This window comes from Neolamprologus multifasciatus, chromosome 1 (genome assembly GCF_963576455.1).
Source record: "Neolamprologus multifasciatus chromosome 1, fNeoMul1.2, whole genome shotgun sequence".
NCBI classification, from domain to species: domain Eukaryota; kingdom Metazoa; phylum Chordata; class Actinopteri; order Cichliformes; family Cichlidae; genus Neolamprologus; species Neolamprologus multifasciatus.
In genome coordinates, this window is record NC_140439.1 from 18,230,402 (window position 1) to 18,250,373 (window position 19,972).

The 19,972-nt window shown below is 38.6% G+C and overlaps 1 protein-coding gene across 2 annotated transcripts in view; it reads right to left on the reverse strand.

Moving 5' to 3' along the window:
• Positions 1–19,972, reverse strand: part of entrep2 (endosomal transmembrane epsin interactor 2) — a 111,803-nt gene that overhangs the window by 4,656 nt on the left and 87,175 nt on the right. Inside the window, exons 3-6 of one of the 2 annotated variants that reach the window (XM_085183448.1) lie at positions 17,108–17,218; positions 13,623–13,754; positions 5,166–5,273; positions 2,613–2,773 (exon numbers count right to left, since the gene is read on the reverse strand). In XM_085183448.1, coding sequence (XP_085039574.1) covers positions 2,613–2,773; positions 5,166–5,273; positions 13,623–13,754; positions 17,108–17,218 — 512 coding nt within the window. Of the gene's footprint in view, positions 1–2,612; positions 2,774–5,165; positions 5,274–13,622; positions 13,788–17,107; positions 17,219–19,972 lie in introns of both variants that reach the window. The other variant, XM_085182697.1, reaches the window with a different exon arrangement.

The following is a 19,972-nucleotide window of genomic DNA, read 5'->3' on the forward strand; positions in this document are numbered from 1 at the left end:
GCAGAAAAGAGTTTATAGAGGATGTCACAGAGACTATGACCTCTGACCTTTTGGATATATAACAGCTCATCATTTAAAACTTTCATTCTAATGGAAACTCCTGTGAAATGTTGTCACAATTAGAGTATGAATACTTGAGAAAATGTGTTTTTGGAGATCGCAGTGGATGTAGCGAAAGAGGACATGCAGACCGCTGGCGTGACAGAGGAGGATGGTAGGAACAGGGCGAAATGGAGGCCGATGATCTGGTGTGGCAACCCCTAAAGGGAGCGGTCGAAAGAGGAAGAAGAAGAAATGTCAATGAGTTTTGACCAGCAAAATGTAACTGAAATTCCCTGAAGGTGTTCATGAGATCTTGAAATGGACAAACGAATGGAGGACAACCAGAAAACATGTGCAGAGGAATGATTAAATAAACAACAAAACTATTCTCGGATACTTGGAATACAAAGAGAGAGTGCTCTGAGACAGTCGCACAGTGTTGTGTTTAAGAAACTGTCACCGCCAGCGTGAATATCCAAGTCAAACATATGGTATTGTCTATAAAAGCCTTAAGAAAGAATGGATGAAAGCGATCCTCTTGTCTCCTACACTCCAGTCCTAACAATATATATCGGCGCTGTATTATTCGGCGTGCAGCACTATGTTTCATATGGTACCAATTAAGAATGAGCAGCCATGCGTGCTGTCATATCTTTTAATTACAACCCCATTCTCCTCTAAAGTGGCAGAGCATGAAATACAACCTGAGTGTTTCCACCAGTCATTCAATGCATAATGATGTCATGACACATCCCTGGCCCTGAGCATGGATGCTATAAATGCTTCCGTTGCCTTGTATATATTTATGGGATAACTGACAAACAGATGAGGCTTCCTGCCAAATGGCCACAACAGCACCGCTCTCTCTGCAAAGGCTTAGAAAATGGAGATGGTGGTGAGGGAGGGGGTCAAATGATCTTCCATTGCAGCTGAGTACCGCGGTCACAGCTTCGTAATGGAGAGAAATGCTCTGAGCTCAATGTGGTTGATAATAACACGTGTGAAGAGATGTTGCCGTTGCTGCTTAATATGATGGGTTTGCCTTTTCCATGCAAACACTGTTTCGTGCACCTGTATATTTACTTTCTCATTGTTAGTGAAACAGCTAGAAGAAATGTATGTCGAGCCACATCTAATTTCTTTTTATTTTTATAGGAAAATGTGCTCCACTGAGCTTCAAAGTCAGTTTTTGGTATGGCCATCTTTGTTCTTTAACTCAGCCTGAACTATCTTAATTAAGGTTTCTAGTAATCTCTTGTGGTTGTGTTCATGCGTAGTTCTCCGGGCTTCTTGAAGGACATTCAAAGCTCTTTTTTGGATGTTGGCTGCCTTTTGTTTCATTTGATCATAAGAAGATTCCACACTTCAACAATGTTGAGATCTGGGCTGTGTTCAGAATTCCATCAACACACTGCTCAATACAACCGGCTGTGTTTTACAGATAGCTGTAGACACTCACTGCTGCATCTCTCTCCTGCCCTCCTCCATAAATACTGATGTTTATTTTAACCAAAAATTATACATTTGAAGTCATCGCTACTTAAGACCTGCTGTATTCAATCCACTTTTTGTGTAATTTGGTACAGCTCAGTGATTGTTCCTCGTTTCCCTTCCTTAAGAATGGCTTCTTGACATTTCTTATGGACAGATGCTGTTCATCTGCTATAGAAAGTTTTTTTTAAGGATACACTTCACAGCGTGCCGAGATATGCTGATTTTTAGCTAATAGATTAATAAAGTTTCTCTCTAATAGCTCTCTGTGAAGCCATTTGTGCAAAACTAGTATTTGATTGCTGTCAAACTGTGTTATACTAGGTTTTCTATCTAAAGAATTGGGAACAAATTCTGTGTTTTTGCAACAGACTACTAGCATAAAGTGCAAATTAAAATTGGTTCTTTGCTAAGATGTCTGTTTTGTGCAGACACAACACTGGTTAATCCCTTGAGTTAGGTGCCTTTTTATGCTTGAATGATTCATATGTCAGTTTTAAATGGCTAAACAAACAAAATATTCCTCTGCAAATGGTCAGGCATAAGGACTAGACTGCAAATTAATGACCTTAAGCAATTCTTTTTATTAAATAGATTATATAATATAAATAAAACCTTGGAAACAATCCCTAATGTCTTTTCAAAGAGAACATACAGCTACTTGATACCCAATTTGAATTGCTGCCCTCTGGGAGGATGCCCAATGCTTCAAATATTTACAGCTATATTCTTCATTTGTCTGTAGCCTAAAATGAGTGCCATTAACTTGTAGTTTGTGTTCCACTTAATGTAACGAGTTGTGCTTTTTTGGATTACACTGCAATTTTTATGTAACTACTCTTTGACAGTTGCACAAAGATGTAAAGTGGTGGCTTTAGATTGTTAAGTGTCAAGTGTCATAGAAAAATGAACCCAGATTAAGTACCACTGAGTTTTTGGTTAATAACGTAGTATTTATTATGATATACAAAGAAAACGTAAACTGTTGTGAATACTGTAGATTGCATTTTTAATATGTGAACTTTGAAAGTATCTGTAGTTAAAAATGGGATGATGATCAAAACTGCTTTGCTTCTCACCTCTGTCCATCCATTGAGGGGGTACAGGTGTACTCTGGGGGGTAGTATGGCGGTGGGGGAATGGGAGGAATAAACTCATCAAAGTCCAGTGTTTGGTGGAGGATTGTTCCGTGGGGGGTCATACAGTCAGCGTTCAGGGCTCGAGCTCTGTGTGGCATAAACTGAAAGCAGCAACATTTTAAACAAAGAGGCATTATCAAGTTGTCTTTGTAGGTTCTCAGTCAGAGTAAGCTTGGAAAGAAAAGCAACTGGACTTTAAGTTTCTTGAAGAGGTTTCACCTCTCATCCGAGAAGCTTCTTCAGTTCTAAGACCAAATGGAGGAGAGTCCCAGGTATTTAAGTCCTACTAGGAGCTGTCGCTTAAGAGGACTATTGATCTATGTCCAAAATGTGAATAGATTCCAATGTTCACATTTTGGACAGAGAAGACAGATGGTCAAAGAAGCCATCTATGACCACTGTGAACAACCATCCTTGAACAGTGGCGGTGGCTTACAACACAGTATGTCACTTACATGTATTCAGATCTCTGAACACGGTCTAACTGATGCAAGTGCCGTGCATGGGCCAGCTTCTTTTCGAAGGCTCTTTACTCAACCTTTTCTAAGTGGGACAACTTTCCAGTCACAGTCAACCTGCTTTTCTAATCTCCAGGCTGCCGCCGCTGCTATTGACTCGGCTAAATTTACTGAGCTAAACAAAAGGTTGACACCCTTTGTAGCAAATGGGAAACGAGGCCATTCTTGGAAACTCGACTGGTGGAGATAAGACAGTGCTTTTTTTGTCCTTTGCTTCTCTGTGAATCAATACTTAGAAGTCATGATGTTCAGCAGCCGCTTTGATTTACAGAGGTTTTCCTGCTTTAGTGTTTGCTCTTATCAAACAGTATAATTTCCTACTCTCATATAGTTATCTAACTCCTGCACGGCATGTATGATGTCTTATATTCAGCTGAACCAACAATAAGGTTAAAATTCTCCTGACTGATTCATGATTGATTTGTTATTAGACTGTAGCAACAAAAGGCATTAGCAACAAAATGCATTTATATCTACACTTCTCCATACAAAGAAGTCTGAGGAAGATCTATGTCTGCTCATCAGACATATTATGCTGAGCACTGAAGCAGGGTGTGCTCTGATTTAAGGCATTAATTCAAACTGTGAATGATTTTCCTCCTCCATTTACATTCTTAAATGCTGTATAATTCAAACAGCCTATAATAAATGTATTCATGCCCTTTGTTATTAATTTCCCTTGTTTAATCAGAATAAATATGAGAGCTAATTGGTACTCATCAATACATTTTTTGTCTTTGTCTTGCTATTTGTTACATTTTATAAAATAGATTAAAAAAACAAAGTAAAATAATATCATGTTTGCATAAAGTCAATTTTTATGATGATATTTTTTGCAATAACACTTCTAATTTCTTCAAACCTTGCAAAGTTCACGGTAAAATGTCACATACAGGTGAAAGCACCAGTTTTAATGTTGAGACTTTAATCTTTCGGTAGGGTCTTTACCTTACGCCATAAATCGCCTTCGAGGTGCCTGGTGTACTGATTTAGCACTATATAAAAAAATTGACTGTGAAAAAAAACTGAATGTGTAGAAAGCTCTTGTAGACTGCAAAACTTTTTTTTTTTTTTTTTTTTTAAATCTCTACGTTTTGGGCTGTTGATGTGTTTAACCCTTTAAGACCTACCATAGAACCAAAGCCGCCAGAGCTTATATTATATTTTTACATGCTGTGGAGCCATTTTTGGGAGCATTTCAAGTTGCTATACATCAATACAATCATTATAGCCCAGATTTTAATAATATGTCTGCATTAAGTGCATAGTAATTACATAAATTGCAAAAAAGTGCAATAAACTACAGAAAAATTGAAAATCGTTTTTGTTTTTTTAACATATATTTCTAGTTAGAGAAATTTAAGAGGCTTATCCCTCAAAACTGTAAATACAAAAAAGTTGCACAAAATAGTTTCCCACCACAGGAGATTTATTTTGAGTGTCTTCATAGTTTTATTTTTGAAATACACCAATTTTTATACACTGCAGGAAAAACTAAAATAAATATTATAATGCAAATTTGCAAAAAAGCAGCATATGCATCAAAATAAACTATTTCCAGCAGTGCAATATGAGTCCTAAGCATCCCAGAAATGACACAGATGTTTCTGGGATGTAAGATGTAAGTACAACTCCTCCGGTTTCATATGCAAAAAAAATTATTGCGCTAGCTTACGTGGTTGCAGAGCTACCGGGATTTAAAAATAGTTACACAATACAGAGCGTGCCCACTCCGACCGGCTTTAAAGGGTTAAAGGAATGAAATAACTGCTTTTGGTGTGCAAATCAGATGATTTTGACCAAGTTAGTTCTGATTAAAACAGTCCCTACCATCCTAAAACAGATCAAATCTGCAGCAATGTGCCGCATGCCCTGATGAAAGCATGAAAAAAATGCATGTTTTTAACTGCAGGGTGGTCACTGAAGAGAGAGTTAATTCAGCTACCGTTGCCGTCTGCACTTCGATCACACTCACCATCTGCAGCACATCAGTCGAGACCATCTGCATACAGCACATTGCAGTGGCTAGAGCACACACAATGGTGGAGATGACGTTAAGGGCACATACACTGAAAAGCAGCTCCTAAAGGAAAGAGAGAGCAGAAGAGGAGGATGTTAGAGTAACAAGAAACATAAGAGCAAAAAGGATATGAGTGACAAATAAGAGGAATTAGAGTCATGTAGGAGGGAAAGTGAGGAGGAGGAAATGGGAAAGAAAGATAGCTGGTATTATGAACAGTAAAGGTTGGGAATATAAGAACAAAAGGAGGTCTAAAGGTAAAGAAGCCATGATAGGATAAGTCTAGGCACATAGCAGGGTGGCACTGCAGTAAGAGAAGCCTGGTTCTGTAAGACAACTACACAAACACTAATAAACTAGAGTGTTAATGCATTTGAAACACTTTTAAAAGGTTAAGTACCTTTAGAGAGAAACAGAACGCCTGTGCATTTTTGTGGATTGTTGCAAACACACTCTAAAGATCATTAAAATCCAGGGTAAAGCATGAACTTACAGTAGATACACGCACACACACACACACACACACACACACACACTCTGCCAATGCAGTGAACAGCAAGGGTACAAACCAGTATTGAATCTGTCAGCAAAATAAAGTGCATGCTGGTGAAATACTAGACCAGCATCTTGAATCAGAGAAAATAGTTCATATGACTGCAGTCCCATTATGCTGCTGTTTGTGCTATTCTTTTAGACAAATGTGGAAGAAAATCATCCGTATTGGCTATTACGATCATATTTCCCATATTTAAGTGGCTCAGTTCTTCCAGTAATATCAGCTTTTGGTATGTTTTAAGAAATAAAGCTGTAATACGGGTGCTGCATGAATTAATTTCCAGAAGGCATGGGAACAACATCTGTTTAAGAATTAGCTCAGGGTATAGCAACTGTCTGGCACACACAATGCACTGAAAGGACAAAGGACGACAGCACTTTGTAATGTTCATTCAAAATAAGATAAACTAAACACACTTTTTCATATGTGAACAAAAGAAGTCTAAAGCATGATCTGTCCACTCATGTGCTTGAATAGAATCCTTTAAAGAAAAGTCCAAAGGGTATCTGATAGACGGATTCACTTCCCGGGATTACTATTATGGAAAAAAAGGAAGTTAAAAGGAAAGGAGGAAGTTGAAGCAGAGATGGGTGGATGTGTGGTAGTATTAGGGGCAGATTAAGTTAAATAAAAAGAATTAAAGGGTTTTTTTTGTTCATTATTATTATTATAATTGTTTATTATTTTTAGGATAAAGTCAAAATTTTGAGAAAAAAATATAAAAGTGGTGATTAAAGTTTTAAACAGCCACCATGTACAAAATACCTTGCGTAGATGAGTTAGTGAAACAACTTGATCAGCTTTCATTTTCTGCTTGTGATACGACATACCTCCTGTTCACTGCAAGAGGATGTAACCCTCAGTATCCTTGTATCTGTCCATTGCCAGCTACATCATTTTGCATAAATCCATAAATCCAACCAACTCTTCCAAGTTTGTTTGTTTGTCTCTTTTTGCACCATCTCTTTAACATCTTTACACTTCTCACCATGTTGTGTGCTAAAAGAGAAATAATTTCCCTGTTGCTAAAACCGATTCTTAAGTACGACTTCACCAACTCATCTACATAAGGAATTTTATGCAGGGAACAGCAGCCGTGGCAGTTGTTTGACGTGAAACAGCAGCTTTAATCTTCACATTTCAACTTTATTCACAGAGAAAAACAACTGGAGTTGTGTTTTCCAAGTCAACCCAGTGCACAGACACAACTAACAGGTGCATTCAACAAATGTGTTCAACTAAAATATATGAACTCCTTGAAGACAAGAAGAGATGAGATGGGAGCTAAAACTCGCTGTGGACTTTCTGTGGACACAGGAAGCTCCCCAGTTACCATACAAAGTGGTTTTCCAGCCTGTCGCACAGATTATTCACTGGATTCACGAGGCGCATAATTATCAGTGACATTAGAAACCTCAACTGGTGTTAGGCCCACAGAGAGGATGGCCACCTCACCTGCTGAGGTTTATCAAGTCATGCAATGCAATGCAAAAAAAAGTCCTAATGGATATAAGCCAAATAATCTTTTATACAATCAAATTGATCTTAGACTTTAAAAAGTAAATAAATAAATACAAATCTGCTAGAAACAACAACAACAACAACAACAACAATAATAATAATAATAATAATAATAATAATAATGAACCTTAAAACTACAAAAATATGAAGATTTAAGCTATTTGTCCTTATTGCAAGTTATTTAAAATAGACTCTATCTGCATTTTTCCAAGTACATTTAAAGCTTCTACAAAACACATATAAACACACCCACACTGCCATGTGACGAGGCCTGTACACTGAAGTTTAGAAGCCTGTGATAAAGAACAACTCGCTCTAACACCTGAAGCACAGCTGCCCCAAGTGCATGTGAAATTTCAGCGAATGCAGTGAAAACAGAACCGCAGAAATAGCTTTCAAACCTGTTGAAAGTTTTCAAAATGAAATGCACACTGAGACTTGACATTGGAATAGATTAGCGCATGCACTTCAGTGGCCTGTTATCAATGGTACATCAGTAAAATGTGCCTGATGATCACCAATACAAGCAAGACAGCAACTTCCTTTGGAAAACATTGATGTTGTAGATTGTTGATTGGATTGCTTCATACGATGGACATTTGATGCATCTAGATCATATATTAGGAAAAAACATATATGTTTTGACCTTTGACCACAACCTTGATCAAAATGATAAGAACATCCACACTGAAGCAGGTTTGGAGGAAGTGTGGCGAGTTTAACTGCTATACAGTTTGTTACTGCTTTGTGAATAAAAATGTGTTAACACTGACAGGGCATCAGTATAGGGAATAGAGAGAGAGCGCATGCACATGGGAGCATGACTGGGGAGACAGAAGGGGATCACAACAGATGATAACTAAATATTGCAAAGGAAACGAAAGAAATATTATACCGAAAGAACTAGATATAAAGCTAGAACATACACTACATCTCGAAATCCAAAGAAGCAAATCAAGAACTTACAGAAAACTCAAAACATCCAAAAAAAACCTCACAACCCCAGGTCAACAACCCATGGGGCATGACAAAAGATGACAACTCGAACTGACCAACAGTCAGCCTTCTCCTTTTAAAGTTTGTGTCATAAAATAAATCATTTTAGCATCTTCAGTGTTCAGAATTACCAGCCCTGCCACTGTTTTTCAAACACACTCAATAGCCAGCATCTAGTTGCCAAAGATCAAGCCTGTGTGAGCTGGAAGTTTAAAGCAGAAATGATGCCAGTTGGAACCAAAATCAGGTTGTGCAGTGCCAACTATAAAATGCAGCTAATACATGTTTCCCTCGGAAAATAACAGTTTTGAAACATGTTTTGTGTTGGAGGGAAGTCTGGATGGAGCACAAGCTTGTCTGACATTTTAAGCATGAATAATCACCACAAGCCGACCATTAGAACAGAACTGGTGAAGACTATTATTGCTCTATGAGTGCATTGAGAACTACTGCTTTCATTATTAACAGAGTGAAGAACATCCGTTTTTTACAATATGGCTCACATACCACTGTTTTTGCATATTTTATCCCATTTACACTTCACAATAGTGCTAACCCTTCTACTGGGTAGATTTTTGCATTTTCTCTTACTGAAACGATAAGTGAAGGCAAATATTTCACACACTGAATTGCATTGTTTTTTCTATCTAGGCAATATGTCTAAAAATATTTGGGGGAGGATCAGATAAAAAATTGCACATCAGAAGACCGATGTCCTTTATTTCTGAAGCCCCTACAGCTAGGCTCAGCAAGGATATCAGAACATTTTTTTCCCCTGTGCACATTCAATCTCTTACAATAATAATTATTATAATTGTAATAATAGAACAAATACAGTCCTACTGCCTAATCTGGCCACAACCTTTCTGTGGCAGAGGGCTTAATTGGTTTTTCACATCACTGATCCTCAATTGTTATCCCTCGAACCGTGAAGATCTTGTCCAGACACAAACTAAACATACACCTCAATTAGCTGCTCCCTGTGGCTGACCAAAATACATCCGTTTCAAAGGTGCACCTGGCTTTTATTCAACCGGCTCTGAGTTTCTGTTAAAAAGTCTTTCTGACCTCTTTTTGGCAGGCTACAAAAGCTCTTCGTGGGATCTGAAAGAAAATCCTGGACCTCCTTTAGGAAGAGCTACAGCAGTTTAAACTCCAGTGACTGAAAGCAGCCGATGTTCTGGCCCCATGAAGTGTTAAATATTTAGAAAAGAAGCGTTTTATTCATGACCCGAAGATGTAACCTTTGTCATTGCTCCCAGTTTCTTTTTTTTCCCTGGATCAGTGGTTCTTAACTGGGACTCCTGAGATAAACATTGTTATTGCATCAGTGTAGCTAGTCTAAAGACATAGCCTGACTCCTTGCTGACACTTTTTTATCCAGATTTCATGACCTGAATGCAGGACTTCAGACCCTCTCTTTTAAAACTGATGGATGGATCAGAAAACGGTTGTTGTAGTTCACTAGGGCAATGATGCCTTCCCATTACTGGATGAGTTTCAGAGCAAAAACAATAATGTCGAAAGCTGGCGAGCAGCTTGTCGCCAGGGCTCACTTCAGCAGAATACACATTCAGTTTCATGAGTATTTTCAGTGAGAAGCAGGTAGTCAGGTTGGATTAGAAACCCTTTTGCAGCGACAACTCTAACACGAATGCCAATTGAATTAGAAAGTCAATGATTGATGTGGCAGCCGATAAGGCTCTGAAGTGGAGTTTGCAGAGAAGCCATTAACTGAAATTTTAGATGATGGTGCAGGGTGAATACAAAAAAGTGGGTTTGCACTCATAAAAATGTGAATGAAAAAGGCAGAACAGCAAAAACTGGGAAACCCTGCAGTGCTATTCAGTCTTTGTGTGACAGAAAAACAATTTGCCCAAAACCTCTTTGGATCCAACTACGACTGCACATTGTATTGGGTTTTCTGAAAGTTTGCAGTGATATTTAAATCACAATATATGCCTCATATAAGTCAATAAGGAACTCCTAAACTTTGGTTTTTACCATTGTGTGAGTTATTGCAAAAATATGTAAGGGGTTTGGAAGCATGAACACCTAAAAGAAGAAAATCATTTTTTATGGATTCCTGCCTGAAAACCTGTATGAAGATGACACACGCTCACAAGTTTAAAACTCATCCCCCTATCATTCAAGGGCATACTGATGGTACACAAACTCACATTTGGCATCAGTATGAAAGGGAATACAGTACCTATCCCTAACTCCAAACACCAGGAAGATGGTGCACTTTACAGATATTTTATTATGCTGTCCATACAGGCAAAGCAAAGCAAAGAGGTCTGTTCTTTGTGCTCTAAAGAACCTTGCATAGAGGGTAACAAAAGATACCAGCAAGACAAGTCTTTCACTGTGAGTCTAAAACCATTATTTACCAAGAATACAAATAGAGAATATGTCTGGGAATATGGCCTTGCTTTGTTGTTGGCAGATGTTATCCTTCTGAGTTTTACATGTGGAAGGTGCCAATGCAGACAGAGAAAATAAGCAGCAAATACAATAAATACAAAATCACTCTGTTGATTTTTTGATAACACTGCTGAATGCAACACACACAAAAAAAATTGCTGGCAACACTTAGCTAAAAGCATCATTGTTTTTTTTAAAAAAAAAAAGGTTGATCCACTGTGTACCCCTGCAGGGAGCGCAGAGGTGCAACTCAGTACCATCATGTAATAGATACACTCTTTGTGAGCTGGCTGACTGTCAGATGTTCTCTGTTGATCATCTACGTATCCTGCTGTGCAGCTTTGATAGTAAAGACTCTACCCTGAGACAAAGCTGAGATTACAGTAGCACACAGCTGCACAGGGAAACAAACCTGTGTCTAACCACTGCATGCACTGCAGCACTGAGTGATTTTTCTCAGCGCAAGAATCAAGAAATATTTACGATGGCTTTGTGTGACTTGGAATTTGGTAGTGCATCTGCCACACAGATGTGAGAAGATGCATTTCTTTGATTTCCCTTGTGACTACAGCATTCACGATGCCACCATAAATCCTGCCCGGCAAAGAAAATGAATAACGCCACCAACACGTAAAGGGTGTAGCATGGCTGCTCAGCAGATATTTAACCTCTGAAAGATACCTTGCCCCAGGTCAATCAGGTTAGTGAATAAGGTTACACATCCGCCCCTTTACAGGAAATCGCAAATTACCTCAGTACTCCCCCTCACTGGTGATTTATAGCCCCGGGCAGAGTAATGAAAAGAAAAATGGGGTGGAAATTAATGTGCCAGCACAGAGCGAATGACAGACATTAGCAACAACGGTGGCTGGTTTAATTTTTTTGTTTTTTTTTAAGAAAAGCACTACTGCTGAGTAACAACAACTAATAAGCAAATGAGAAACCAATTTTACTCAGTCCACCTGCTTTTATAATTCAGGACTCTGTGTCGTTTAGTGATCGAGGCACTATATGAGTTCATTAGCGTCAGCAGTCGTCTAACAGCCATCTGAAATAGCCGGAGACTTGGAGGACCTGTGTGTGACAGCTTCCTCACAGACATAACTCAATACATCTGACTTCTTTGGCACTTAATAAAGGTTTATAGCACCAATTCTCCATCTCTTCCAAAGAGTTATGATTACAGTGACAAATGTAGTTGATCTTTCCTCTTTTCATAAGCATGCTTCATCCTGAGAAGTCTTTTATTTGGTTATCAATGTTTTATAATCAATCAAGGATATAAAATGAATGGATATGATTGTCGTTATGCAATAACGGCGCAGTAGGACAGATTATATATCATTCCCTCTTATGCTGCGAGTCAAGATAATCTACCGAGGTCATACTCTTGCAAACTAGAGCCAGCCCAGAGTAGATACATGCTGCATACTAAGTGGTCTGCCTATTGGGGAAAGACAAATGCTTTTGCTGCTTTCTGCTCAATTAATCTGAGAAAGAAACCCAGCATTGTTTTGTATTGTTTCCTGACGGCAAATGCTACAGTAAGAAAAGAAATCTGAAACATGAGGTTAGTCTGGTGACTCTCAGAGGATGTAGCTCTAAAACCAACATGTTGACCAGCTACAATTCTAACTATGGAACCATATCTGTAGGTTTGTTCGATCACAAACAAAAACATCAGTCAAAGACACAAAAGAAGATTCATCCTAAAAATATTAAGCTCAGCAATTTAACCAAAATTGTTGAGATGTTTCACTGAAAACTGCAACATTCCCAATCTTGGAACTATTAATATCTGTACAAAACTTTGGTAACAGTTTATATGCATGACCTGCATCTAAGGGTCTCACTCCCCTGTAATTAAAAGAATATCAGGGTATGTTAATTCTAGTTATCTACAAATACATAAAGGTAGGTTCACTAGAATGAAGTTAAAGGAAGAATAAAACAAAAATAACGGAAACAACGAAACAATTATATTGTAAGTACATTTAAGTGCTGTAATTTTTATGTATTGCATAACCTCAGGTATTTTAGCAGACACAAATTATTCTGTAAGTAATTTAAAGTATTGTGTAACTAATTTTGAGCGGCGCATACCTTCTGGTTATTTTACATGAAAACTGACATATATTATAGTGCAAGTAAGTTTAAGTTTTACATTTTCATTATCCTGATGTGCATGGCGATATTCTATTATTCAAATGTCCTTTTCTTTTACCAATATTAATTATATAAGGACTACTCTCCCTTTCCAGCTCAGAGAAAAAATAAATACCATAACAATTTGCAGGCCTATGTGACTTCATACTGATGGAGCCAAGTCTGGCTTTTGTCCTTACCGTGTAATTACATTGTAATTTCAAATTAAGTACATTGAAATTCCATTTAATTTAATTGGGAAAACACTCTTAGATGCAGACCATATTATAAAACGTTACCAAAATTTCATCCAACAGTTTTTCAGTCTGGATCAAAGTGTTGCTCTCCACTGAATGATACTGACGTCACATGAGCCATGACGGAGCATGACTAAAAATAGAGAGGAAAGATCATGAAAAACAACATTTGCAGGTGACAAACAAGCACCAGGAGGTGGTTTATGGATCCAAACTGAGTTTTCCCTGACACAGTTCAATCAGACCTCAATTTCCAGCTCCGGATTGCAAAAACACAAGAAGGCAAGTAAATGAATAAATGATGGGCATTTTAAAAAAGGCAGCTGTTTGGATTTGTGTCTCAGTCTGGCCTCCCAAATGTCTCTAAAAATGTGACATCACTGAGTCATAAAATCTGGCCATGACGGTTTTTGCCAAACAAATACCAGACAAATGTAAAGTGTAGTTCAGTCATACAGAATGTTTTTATGTTGAAAAAATATACCAGTCACAATATACAAACAGACACACCTTGAGACGTATACGTATCGTATTGCAGTCCCTCAGTGGATTTAGCTTCAGCGTCTCTCCCAGGCTGTTGCAGCTCGAACTTTGCTTCTGTAGCTCGCAGCATACACACACTCCATCGCTGTCAAACTTGAGCTGGGGGGGTGAAGGAGAGAACACACATCCGCACTCATGCATGCATGCCACATACACGGAAACACACAGGCACACACACACACGTCACACACACACATACACGCACAAATCAGGCCTGAGCTTGGTTTTCTGATGTCACTTTTTTCTGAAGATGAGTGACGAGCGACATATTTACCCCTGACATAAAACATATTCTCAGTTACAGGGCGTGTAATCAAAAACTTTGATGACAAAGTTCACGCGTGAGGCACAAAAAGTATTTCGCTGTGATTGAGAAAGGCACCTGCACATGCATAAAGAGACAAAGGACTGTGAGATATGATGAGCTTCCCAGTAAGGGACAGCGGTAGAGCATACCTCTGCTATGTGTCCCAGATTGAGAGAAAGCAGGACATGAACCCAACAAGTATGGGTTAATTACATTGGGGAAAGGAGATGAAGAACATTAATATTTCAGTCACGACTGTGGGAGGGTCTCTGGGGAGCCACATAAAGCGGTGAAGTTGGTGTAGTCGGCTGCTCCCACTTGCATAAGGACAAAAGCTGCTTATAATGTGGAAGCGCTCAGGTTAGTGGGTTGGGTGCCAGATGAATCACCAGGGGCTGCATCAGTCATGAAAAAGATAGAAACCCTTGGTACTATGAATTGAATTAAAAAACAAATCAACTAGGAATCTCATTATGTAAATCTGCATGATGTTTTGATTGTGTTGTGAAATGGGAGCTCACTCAAATACCTAAAGATACTTCAAGCTAAAAGCCGGTTGTGCTTGAAAAGTCCTAATTCATAGTTCCATTCAGATGTGTCCGAGGTAGAGATGTGACGAGATCAAATTTTCACTCGGCTGCTATCAAGGCCAAAAGAAATCACGACAAAAAATAAAATCAGGTGAATGCAGTGTGATTGTGGTTACAGATGACAGATCCATCACCATCACCCGAATGTCATAACACGAAAAAACGTAAAAGACACCAAAGCATCCTAACATAAATAAAACAGCATGAACAAATGTCTCCGATATATTCGGATGCACTACAGATATATATACACTACAGCGAGGCTAAAATAGAGCACCAATGTGCAGTGACTTAATCAGGCCACCAACTGTAGAAACACCTGTGAGTCAAGTGCTTGGCACCACAGGCTAACAGAGCAGTTAGCTCAGAGCGCTTAAGGTGCAGAGAGGAGCAAAGAAACTGCAGGAAGAGAGAAGACAACAAATCTGGAATTATATTAAAAAATAAGTCCTTTATGGTCACATTAGGGAAAACAGTGGTGGAAAACAGCAGCACGAGCAGAACTATTGCGATAGTGTTCAATGAGCTCGCAATCTTGTTGCCGTAGAAATGAATGCTGGAACAGGGGGTACTTTGCATTAAGACAGCGATAAAATGGTGAAGTCAGTCTGTTATTCGTTTGCGACTGAATAGGGTCAAGTTGGCAGTGACATGCTATCGCTTTGTGTTGATATGACAATTAAATCAGTGAAAACTGCAAAACTGTTATATACACAGAAATTCACATTAACTGCTTAATTTCATCGTCCTGCCAGAAACCTGGAGGTTTGAAACTTAGATTAGATTTACAAATCCTTCTACAAATAGTGACGTAGATGCTGGCAATTTAACTGCAAAATGATATAGAAGCTCACCTCAGCCTTAATTTTATTTTATAGGAATATAACCAGAATGAAACGAGCGCTGATCCTCCTGTTGCAGACGAGTTGCATTGATCACTGCAGACTGACTCCAACTGATTGCAGTGTGTTAGCAATCTGTCTGTGTTTATAAATTAGATTGCAATAATTTTTAAACATTTACCAGTTTGTCTGAGAGTGACTGCTATTCGAGTCTGATGCAATGATTGTTGGGAGACAGGTTGCCTCCCACAAGGACACCAGTTATCAAAAGTGGCTGCCCAGAGTTTGAGGGTGTTGCATGCTCAGTAGCTTCTTGCAATTGATTGCCAAAAGTGAAAAGAGTTTACTGCAATCCCTGGGCAACCACCGATTTTTAGCAGACACAAAGAGGTTGCTGTCCTATTTTTACTCTCATGTGAGCGAGCCATTAGTTAGCCATAGCTGTGTGCACACTCAGGCTGCAGTCTAGTAGTTCATGAAAAGTAAGAGTTGGAAAGTGTGACCACAACTGTTCTGGTGGTGGATTATTCCTCTAAATATCATGTGAATTTTTAAAGTTATATCTATTTTTCACTTTTAATTACATTTCAGAAACTTTCCTCAAGACATTCACTGAGTTGAGTTAGAAGTTCTCCCAGCTTTCACACCTCTGCCCAGCTGACCAATCAAAGCATGAAGTGGATGTAGACGTCAGGACAACAGTTTGAGAAAGTTACACATATTGCTGGTGACAGCCGCTCCACCAATTCTGACATTAAAACATTTGGGGAGTGGAAATTTCCAACAAGAAGTGACAAGCGCTTCTGGTGGCGTATTTTGGGCCCTTTAATGTATCTGTATGCTTGAATGCACCGTTACAGTCGGGGTTTCTCACCGTCTGCTGTGTTTGTTTTGACCACACTTTTTAAAAATGTCTCCCAACTTTATCGGAGTGAAACAGAAAGAAAGAAAAAACATTGGCTTTCTCTTTCAGAGTTGTTTATCTATTTTATTTCAGCTCTCTGTGATTCTGGCAGAGATGGATGTGTTTATTGGGAGCCATTAGTCATCAACAGACAAATAGTTCAGCTGACTTTTGGTGCTGACTCAGTCCTGCAGCCTGTTTGGAACAGAAGCGCTGCCCGTCAGCCCATCGTGTGCTCGCATTCGTAGATGTAGGCTCACATGCAGACAACACATTTCTATTAGTCACTCACTCTTCATGATCCCTTTCGACCATATATATTGTTTTCACTTTTATTCACAGCCTTAGAGCATACCCCTACAAATGTTAGTGATAACATATCAATATTAAGATCCATTACTTATTATTGACCGCTAGTGGGTCAACTCAGGTGTTCATTCTGGTGACAAGGGGTTATGTAGAGTTCTAGACATGAAAAATGTTGATTGGCTGCTTTGTTTGATAAATATGAACTATGGACAGACTGGCTAGATATACTATTCAGCAAAGTTTTGATTGGATTTGATGTCTGTGTGCTCTGATTTTACAAATTTATTTATGAAAACAAGAGCTTTTTTCTTTATTTTGTATGAGTCAAGTTCAGTACTAGGTTCAATACACTGTCTAATCAGTACAGATCAGAAACACTGCATCATTTCTTCCAATTATTAAGTTTAAGCCTCCAAAAAGCCACATTAAAAGATTAATGTCTTTTTTGGAGTGTACTACAAAGCTGGAGCATGCATGGGCTAAGGTCCAGTTGGTCTCACCAGCTGACAGTCTTCCAGAGAGTTGACAAGTTGAGCGTTCTGGCAAGAGAGGATGGAGCCCGCCAGGTTTAGCATCACACAAACTGCAGACAGCAGCATGAAGAATGTGATCTGTGAGAAAAAGAGAGAAAGAAGAGAGAAAATATTTGAATCATAATGGTATTAATGGCAAATTCTCCCTGCTTGTTGCTACTAAAATTGATTCAGCACTTTCTGATACTGTTGCTGAAAGTAGCAGAGGCGCAGTGTACTTCTCTAATCAATCGTTACTCACAGTGACTCTAACAGATCACCAAAGAGGAAATTAGCTCTGATGTCAGGAGAAATCAATAACCTGTTCCCCCTCAGGCCTCCACAGTCTGAAGGCACACAATGACACAAGAAACAACTTACTGACGGATTGAAATTCAAAACTTATTTCTGTGTTTCTCAACATCATCACAGCTGTGAAGTAGCTCATCTCTCTCAGACACACATGTACAGCCTCAACAGATGTAATATTGTCTTACACTCTAAACCAGTGGTGGTGTCTCTCCCTCGACCCCATTTTCCTGGGGGTAAAGGTTTCTTTTTTATTTTCTTGGATATCAATCCTGTTAGTGGAAACATGGCTTCTATTCCTGCTACTTGACATTGCAGGTCAAGCGTAAAAGAAAAGAGTTTTAAAAATGACTCCTGTCCAGGAAACTGAAAACCAGTCCCCTACATTGTGTACCAAAACTGACACCACAGCTGCATCTGATTGAAAACTGTAATGTGGAGCTATTCCCAAAGTTTGCTTTTGCAGAGTGTTGGGACACTGGAACAGCATTGGCCGAGGACACTGAGGTCACTAGAAGGAGGAGTTTGATGCGTAAAAAGGTTATTGGGAACACACATAAACAGATGGAGAGGAGGAGAGAGAGACAAGGAGGTGGAGAAGGGAAGGAGCTGGAGGTGGCATGTAATAAACAGATGGAGCGATAAGTTTAAGTGGTTTTTTTCCATGACAGAAAATTGAAAGATTGAGGGGCTGATGGGAAAGCTTGAGGATCAACTCCTTAGATGGCAGAAAGCAAATAAATAAATAAATAGAAGGAAAATAGTGAGGATGAATGCAAACAAAAGAAAAAAGAAACGAAGGAGACAACCGGTAATAAATGCAGACAGAAACATGCAGGGGAGGAGACAGACAGAGCATGACTCTGGAGTCCCATGGTGCATCGGTGGTAATGATGTGTATACCTTCTTAATTAGTATTTCATTTGAATGTGATATTAGCTGTCTGGTTCGGTGGCTTAATAGCTGCGCAAGAACAATACCAGACTGAGCAATCTGGTCTTCAAGAAATGTATTGTTAAAAAAAATTCCATACCTCTAAAACAAGGAGCCTGTGTCATATATTTAATACCGACGTGGCACTACGCACGTTTTTGAAGTTCTGCACTGCAAGGACACAACTGCGCTCAGTAACTTGCTGCCTGACCATTGGTGACATCTTGAGAGACATTAGTCAAAAAATAGACTTCCCATCTGTTAAAATAGAAAAAAAATGTTTCAAAGTGGATAACAAAACATGTTTTAGGACATAATGTTGTTTCAACCAAACAGCACAGGATGGCCGCGTGCCGTGAGCAAAATCCTTGCTGTTGTTGTTTAAATACAGTTATAATCAGCATAATATTTGGATTCCTCCATCAGCAGATAAACATGACAGTGTCTCTGGTGAATGGATTTGGATATTGAATGAATCACAATCTGCACTACAAGCTGGACATGCAGCTGAACACTTTGTCTAACAACAATCACCACAAGGACAGACACAAAGACAACGACTCAAAACTCCTTATTGTAAATTATTTTTAATTTACTAAATCACTGTAACCTAGTCATTTCCCAGCTTTTCTGATAAATGTTAATTATATCTTCTTCTTCTCCTCAATCTTTCCATTTATATTAACAGCAACCTATTGCACAAACTTAGAGCATAATCACTTATGCGTCTTTCACTTACACCCATACTGATCTGTTAGCAGTTAATCTAATTAGCTGCAAAACATTTTCTTTTAGTACCACTAACTTTCTCACTTACCAGCCTTTTGTTGGCTCATTCCACTTTTTTTCTTTTTCTTTTGCAATCAAATTCAAAAGAAAATAAGCTAAACAAGCTTTTTCTTAACATGGCAAATTTTCTCACTTTGATATGTTTTCCACAATCTAGTTTTAATCAAATATGTGTTCACGAGAACTGCAAATTACTACATTCTGTTTATATTCACAACTTACACAGTGTCACAATTTTTGGGGGGTTGTACCTCTTCGCAAACAACTGCCAGTAATCTCCGCCAACAACTCACAACTGGTTCATTAATAGGCATTTTTCCCTCATGACCAGTGGATTAAGTCATCTGAGCGCAGTGATAATCTGTTTGATGAAAGTATAGTGCCAAACAAATAGCTGTGGCGTTACACTGTAAGGTTCATATTCTCTTTAGCTCTCTAGTGTTATAATTATTACAGTAAGAAACTGCTTTGTTTCTTATTTCACAATAAATACAATTTTTTGATACTGTCAAATCTAGCTGCCAGCACTTTTCCATAATGTAACAGAATAAATTTCTTACAGAGTGAGTTTTTTTCCTTTTAAGATGCATGGAAAATGATATGCAGCGTGTGGCTATACATAAATCTAAACTGTAATGCTTGAGCTAAAACAATAGCTAAATCATGAAAGCACGTATACACACACTGTATAGTGCTGTCAAACACACTGTCATGTAGGGAATTTGATCAATTGTCTCCTTGACAAAACATTAGCTCATTATCATCGATTAGATGCATCTGTAAATAGCAGCTATGGATGATTTTCTGACTGCTGGACAAAGT